The 7,728-nt window shown below is 42.9% G+C and overlaps 2 protein-coding genes across 2 annotated transcripts; both read right to left on the reverse strand.

The window, feature by feature from the left end:
- Positions 1-411: 411 nt before the first annotated feature.
- Positions 412-3,688, reverse strand: LOC124168368. Its single transcript, XM_046546576.1, has 3 exons — positions 3,429-3,688; positions 1,615-2,643; positions 412-1,531 (listed from the first exon to the last, which is right to left on the reverse strand). Exons 1-3 carry the CDS (start codon positions 3,686-3,688, stop codon positions 412-414), a joined length of 2,409 nt encoding a protein of 802 aa, XP_046402532.1.
- Positions 3,689-4,327: 639 nt separating this feature from the next.
- On the reverse strand, positions 4,328-5,605 carry LOC124168369. The gene has a single exon (XM_046546577.1). It carries the CDS (start codon positions 5,603-5,605, stop codon positions 4,328-4,330), a length of 1,278 nt encoding a protein of 425 aa, XP_046402533.1.
- Positions 5,606-7,728: the final 2,123 nt, after the last annotated feature.

Genomic DNA, 7,728 nt, shown 5'->3' on the forward strand with positions numbered 1-7,728 from the left:
GTTCCTTCGTTTGATAGGGTAATAATCCTTATTTAAGCCAAGCACTACCTTCTAGCAAGGTAATTTGCTACCTGCTAGCAGCCTGCGACGTATCAGCGCTCAAAGCCGCGCCCCAAGGTCACCTCACACGTCGACAGCTGGAACCAGAAATACGTCCCACGGTGTAAAATCCACTCGCCTACCCGACAGAGAGATTTCAAGTTTCGACTGATACATTCAGGGTTCCGTTTTTTTTGTTAATAAAGATTAAATAAACAAATTCATATCATAGCAACTAAAATAAACAAGTTCACTTGGATAATTTCAAGTTGATTCTTCATCCTCCCACTAATTCCTAACCTTATTTACAATTTGTTGGGAATTATATCAAAAAAAGAATAGCTTGATGAATTAAATACTTGTTTAAGAATTTCATGTGATGATTCCTCCAAACCAGGAAGAGTAGCGACTAAGCTTTTTCACTTTTCTTCCACCACGTGTAATGATGAACTCCTCTTTGTTCTCAGCCTTCTTGACAGGCTGTTCCATTGAAGTCGACGAGGTTTCTTCTAATATAGGTGTTTTCGTCGACATTGCTGCACCTTCTTGTTGAGAAATCTCCAGCGGGTACAGACGGTGTAAGGGACGATTTATGTAGATAATCCCCTTACCGCTATAAATCTTGATTTTTGCAGACCTCACGATCCCATCTTTTCCACTGTAGAGCTCCTCAATTTTCCCAAGGGGCCACTCGAACCTCTTCTTGTTGTCACATCCAACGAGTACCCCATCTCCCACAGCAGTGGGTCGAATGTTAACTTTCTTCCTCTTCTGGATGAGAAGGGACAGGTACTCTTTTCGAAAACGATCCTTCAGCTGGGTTTGAAGATTATGCATTTGTCGGTAGCTTTGTTCCAGCCCATTGGCAAAATTTCCTTCCGAGAAACCTCCAAGCATTATATGTCTTAAAAACATGGCTGGAGAGAGAGACACAAGATCATTTCCATCTTCGGTAATGGTTGTAAGTGGACGGTCATTGATGGTGGCAGCCATGCTTGCGATGCAGGTGCGTAACTCATCAAATGACAACTTGCTCTTGCCAATCATCCTCTTCATGAGGCCCTTGACACTCCTTATGAGTCGTTCCCAGAATCCACCCCACCATGGTGCTGCTTCACAGTTTAGTATCCACTGCAATTTCTTGACTTGACTTATTTTTGCGACTTCTTCCATATTCAGTTTGTCGAATATGTTCTTTGCACCAATGAAGTTAGTACCGTTGTCGCTGTAGACAGTATTCGGTCTTCCGTAGTTGGCCACGAAACGTTCCAGAGGGTTGAGAAATGTCTCGGTTGATAATCCCGTAATGACATCCAGTGATACACATCTATAGACCGCACAAGTGTAGATCACGATCCAAACCTTCTGTCCATCTCGAATGATAAGTGGACCAGCCAGATCTACTCCCGTGGTCTGAAATACTTTACTGTCTTGCACACGAGCAACTGGGAGTGTTGCCGTCTCAACCTCAAACGCTTTTGCTTCGTGCCTCCTACAAGCCGAACATTGGTGAATGATTCTAGTGACAGTCTTCCTAGCACTGGGTACCCAATATTTCTCCCTCAGTTTTCCCACAGTAGTCTGAATCCCTGCATGACAGTTGAAGAGGTGAATATCCCGAATAAGAATAAATAAGTAATAACTAATGGACGATGCTGTGGTAAGAGAATAGGGGAGATGAAATCAGTTGTATCTTCCCGGTGTACTAATTTTGACATAATTCGCAACAATCCATCGGTCCCCATCACCGTGAGTAAGTTTTTAGGAACTCCTCCTTGACCATAGGCTTGACATTGAATCTCCTTCAATACTGTCTTCTCTACTAGTCGAAGTTCCTTCGTTGATATGATGGGTGAAGTAATCCTTTTCTTGTTACGACAATTGTAAGTGAAGCGATTGACCCATGCCCAGACTGTTACATTCTTCTGACAAGAGGAAAATCTTGGAGTCGGAAATGCAGTAGAGATCATTGATACGGTCATTTTCTTCCGTTCCTTATTGATTTCATCCTCGTTAATTTCAGCTGATGTATGACACGGCCAATGTTCCCCAGTCAATGTTAACCATTTAGGTCCTTCCCACCACTTTGATTCCACCAATTTTGCCGGAGTACACCCTCGTGAAGGCAGATCTGCTGGGTTGTCTTCTCCAGGCACATGATTCCATTGCCTGGTAGTGGTGGTGTCGAGAATTTCCTTGACGCGGTTCGACACAAACTTCTCCCACTCGTTTCCTCTTTTGATCCAAGCCAGAACTGTAGTTGAATCACTCCAATAGTGAAAAGGGATGTCCTTTCCTAGCACTTCCTTCACCGGTCTTGCCATCCTGGCTCCCAACAATGCTGCTAACAACTCTAATCTGTTGATTGTTGGCTTCTTGACTGGAGCAAGACGCGATTTTGCATTGAGAAGTTTGACTTTGACTTCTCCTTCGTATTCAGATCGGAGGTAGATAACAGTGGCGTATGCCTGTCCACTTGCGTCGCAGAAAATGTGAATCTCTTCCTTGGAATCGGGGTGAAGTTGACAGTAGTGTGTAATCCTTATCGGCTTGAGTAGGTAGAGAGTAGCTTTGGCAGAAGTAGAGCTGGTGCGGTGAATCCAACTGGATCAAACACTTGTGTGACAATGGAGAGCATGTGTCGTTTTGACATGAATATGAACTCCTCCTGTGACTTGATATCTAATGTCAAGTAGTCTTCTTCTCGATTCCACATCAGCCCCAATACTGGTAGTATCCCAGGCATTCCTAGATCAGCTGAAGTTTAATCTCTTCCTGTAAAGGCCCATTGACGCAATTCCATCCTTGCATCAGCCATGATTCCTACAGCTTCTTCCTTGAACGTCTTTGCTTGTTGTAGTGAGGGGAGGGAAACGAGGCAGTTGTCCACATAGAAAGAGTATCGCAGTATTTCAGCTGTCTTCACATTTTTCTCTGGTTGCGTCTCCAAGTGATGTAATAAAGGAGCCATGAGAAGAAACGGGCTGCTACTTACGCCAAAAACCACTCGGAGGTGCTGGAAGACCTTGATTCTTTCACAGGTTGAGTCTTCCCACCAGAGAAACTTCTGATAGTTTTGGTCCTGCTCTTTCACCCAATCATCTGGAATGCTTTCCGGATGTCAGCGTAAATTCCAACCTTGTGAAGCCGAAACCGGAGAAGTAATGCTGGGATGAGCTCAATGAGATTAGGACCTTTGTATAAGCAGTCATTGAGAGAGGGAAGCCGTCCAATTCTACACGAAGCGTCGAACACCGGTCGAACTGGAGTAGTGAGACTTTCCTTGAACACTGGTCGATGGGGAATAAAGTGTCCATTGTCACCATCATCCAGTTTTGATGAAGTTTTCTTTCTCCCAATCTTTGAAAATGCAGTCGTAGTTCTCTCACTTTCCTGTTTTCTCCAACTTCGCCGTAGCTGACCTCAATCGTTTCTCTGCTACTTGACGATTTGTAGGAAGTGTTGACTTGGGCTGCTTCCAAGGAAGGGCTACATTGTATCGCCCGTTCATCTCTTCCTTCCGTACGGTCGACTTGTAATAAGAAATCGCTTCGGCATCTTCCTCTGCTGCTGACTTGACCGCCACGGGATCTGATATCCCAATTGTTTCGAGATTCCATAAATCCGTGATGCTCGGATTGTTAGCCATCATGCTGCTGACTATGGAACACGAAAAGTTACAACTGACGATCCTTGGTACATCAGGAACGGGTCCTCCCAGCGTCCAACCAAAGATTGTTTCTCTTGCAGTTAATCCACAGTCCAGTTTGAACCAATTTCCGGTTAAAATGGAATCCCAATAGTCATTGCCGATGAGTGTTTGGATTTTTTTCGTATCCCTCACCAACATCATTTATATGAATCCCCACATTAGCTAGATCGATGATCCACTGTCCATGGGGCACCTTGGGTAGATCTACGCAGATATTCTCCCGTTGTAGTAGCTCGAACGTTTTCTGACTTTTGTTTTGAAGAGACTCCAGTCATATTTGAACTATCGGGTGCTTGACTGGGGCCGTAACTTGATATCTAAACAACACGTTCCTGAGCAATTCGCTTCCAATTCTTTTTGCCTGAATTGGAGTTGCAGTAGAAGCCTTTATGTAGCTGCTTTGATTACTGGTTTCTCCCACGAGCCTGACTATAGACGAGCCTTTTTCTCCCACGACTCGAACTTGTATAGTGTTCAGAAGTACATCCTTAGCACAACGATTCAGATTGTTAGCTGTGAGGGGAACATCTTGTGATAGTATCTCCTTTTTTCCAGTCTTTGACTCTTGTAATGAGTTTATTGTAGGCAGAGAAGAGGATAGTGTTTTCCTTGGCACACAATACACTTCACATGACTGCGACAGTCCCTGCTCTTATGCTTTCCCCGGAAACACACGTAACATACTTTCTTCTCTCCCAATTTCTGTTTTCTTTCATCCAAATTCATTGCCTGAGCTTTGACGCATGCCATAGTTTCATGTCCTCCATTACAGAATCCACAAGAATGTCGTTGAGGAGCGGGACTGGCTACTAGACCTGCTGCTGTAGGAATATCATCTTCCTTCCTGGACTTCCAGTTTCCCTTTTTTGTCATTCCTCCTTTCGTAGATTGAGAGGTGACAGGTTCACTGGAGTGGAATCCTGCTTTAGCCAGGTAGGTCTGCTGGACACTTCGTACCTCCACTCTCATAAATTCCATTAGCGCCTTGAGTTGGTTGCCTTCAGTTTTGCTAAATGAGCTTCTATGCCAAGGACGAAGAATTTCTTCACTAAGGCCTGACTCCACAAGTGGGAAGATAAACGTCTCCGGATCCACTTTCCCTAACTTCAAAGCTTCCAGTGATCGCAGATGAGAATTGAGTTTGAAGTAGCATGACGAAAGGCTCATTTCTTCCTTTCCATTTGTATTCGTGATAACCAAATTCAAGAGCTCTCGAATGTAAACTTGTACCAACAAATCTTTCCTTCCGAAACGTTCTTTTAAGGCACCTATGACATTGGGGTAGTTTTTGGCATCGGCTGGATAACTTTCCACCAACTCCTCAGCTTCTGTCCCCTTCTCCGTAGCCTGTGATAGATACTCCACCTTGTCTGAATCTGTGAGTGTATCGTCGTCATGAATTTTTCGAAAATGAGACCACCATCCAAGCCATGACTTCAACTTCCCGTCAAACTTCTGGAGCTCAATCTTGGGGAGTTTGAGCCTTCTTTTGCTAACTGATCCTGTGTTGCTAATGGTGTCCATTTCCGTTAAGGACGTTTCAGAAGTCTGAATAGGCTTGATTATTCTCTCACACTTCCGTTGAACTACGGTGAATCGTCGTCGTAAATTCATTACTACTTGCATTTCATCTGCCAAGGCTTCTTCGGATGCTTCTGATTCCTCTAATTCCTTTAGTATGGTGTGACATATCTCCTCCCATTCCCTCACAACGTCGTTCATCAGGGTGAGCTCGACTTCCAAGGCAAGATGATCAGGTTCTTCATCCTTGAGGTAAAGAAGCTTCTCGATGTCGGTCATCAACCTAGTAATCTGTATTTTCAACGCGTTCCTTCCTCTAATAAGCTTCTCCATTTTCTCGGCGGCAACTGCGCACTCTTGCGACCGGGTTATTTAATTATACGGCGCAAAATAATCCGTTGATATCTGGAACCACACTGGAATGATGCTGCTGTTCACTCCACTTCAGATGGGGAATTTAACCATGGTGAATGACACTTAAAAACTGGTGCGTGACCCTTGCGTTTAGCGTCTTCTTTGTATGTACTATGGGGGAAAAAAGTATCCCGACAAAGTTTGCGCCGCCACTATCGCTCCGCGGGTTAGTGGGTTTCCTTTCCAGTGGGTTGCTATTCTTTGGTCAGTGAGGGAAATTCAAACAAGGCAAACCATTTCCTGCCTTCGCCGTCCAAGTACGCGACCTGAGTCTCCCGCAACCCAAAGCATGACTCGCGATGAAATCCGTAGAATAGAGACGCATTCGACGGCATCATAAGCGCACATTGGGAACGCTCCTCTGAATTTTCCTTCGCCTATCTCAACGATCATCACTAGGGCCAAAGCAAGCTCTCTCTTTAAGTAAACAAGACAATCAGCCAGAATATTCGATGGGCCACGAATTTGAATGCAGTTGGTTTTGAAGAAGTTTTACCTTCTCCGGAAGGACTGCCGTGCACAAGGCCAGAACGCGTTTTCCTTTCGATCGAGAAGGATGTTTTCCCATCTTGATTGAAGATACCTTTGTCGTCAGGCGAAAGAGGGATAAGTAGTCAGCTTGTTGGGGGCAGGCTTAACAGTAGCGGAAACATAGCGAAGGATGAATAAAAATTGAAGTACCGTATACTACTCGAATAAACGCAACAGGAAGGGTAATGAGGCATTGAAATATCGGAGAAGACGCACCTGAGAAGTGACCGATTAGGACCTAGGTGTACAACCGGAGATGTTGATGCTGACATATTTTAATACATCGAAGTGCTGCTGAGATTTCGAATTTAATAAAAGGAGAACCATTGTCCCAAGTGAAGTGTGAATTCATTGGAGTACATTTTTGTGTCTTTCATTTTTGCTACATTAATTTAGATATTTTATTTAACTCTTAAATATTTTCAAAAGTAGGTAATTTGGCAGCAAAATTTCATGCGTTGTTTTAATTTAAAAAAATTGTTTTCAAATAAATTGAAAAAAAGTGAGGTATCGATATGCAGAAAAAATTTTTTTTGCCGCTGGATAGGAAAAAATAAAATGTTAGTTTTGTTTTACGATTTATGTAATTTACCTCGAAAAAATATGTGTCGTCAATTAAATTTTTAGCAATCATATCATTGAAGAAATTTTCAGTCGCAATTGACGCACTAAAACGTTTTAAAGCGATAATTGTTTAGGCATGACCGGTCAACATAGATTTTGTTCTAGAGACGCTGTTGAGTGACTTAGGCGTATTTTTTGCACTTATACCGAATCCGGGATAGATTCTTTTTATCACATCTAGTGTCTTTAGGACAGCTTAGTGTTTGTTTATTTCTTTTACGAAAGTAGTAAATTAATTAATTTATGTATCGTGATAGCATGAGAAAGAGAAAATAAAACTTTCCTGAAAAAACATGTTGTCCTACGATGTTATGCCTTCCTATTCTGTCAAAATATGTTTAAAATCGTACTATCCTACCGTTTTATTCAAAGCAATACTGCCTCAGCCTCCACTTCACATCATCATTTGACCAGGTGTAGGAGCGTGAAGACGTGTGCTTTCTCTGAAGATAGTAGAAGATGGAGAATTTCGATGATCGCAGGAAATTACAGGTTATTACAATTTCATCGCTGATAAGTTGCCAGCTTTAATCAGGCCAGGCTATTTAGATAGTGGGTGAACCATCTTGATGACTTTCGTTATGTTTACGGTGAAATTACTTTTAAGGCTCAAAAGTGGAAAATTATTCCCTTTTCCAGACAGTGTTATAAGCTTTATTTTGACTGCCTGTAGGGTAGCCAAGGTAAAGCATGGGCTTCCCATGTGTTGAGTGGCACCAGTGTAGGGCTTCTTACTGGTTGGACAAAAAAATGTCACAAGGAGTTTGCCGTCCCCATGATTTGGCAGATCATATTGCATTTCAAAAATGAAAGGAATTACAACGAAGTCAAAACACTCCGTAAAGTATCCAGACAACTTTGAATCAGCGATACTACCGTTCCCTCAC

This window comes from Ischnura elegans, chromosome 11, assembly GCF_921293095.1.
Source record: "Ischnura elegans chromosome 11, ioIscEleg1.1, whole genome shotgun sequence".
NCBI classification, from domain to species: Eukaryota; Metazoa; Arthropoda; class Insecta; order Odonata; family Coenagrionidae; genus Ischnura; species Ischnura elegans.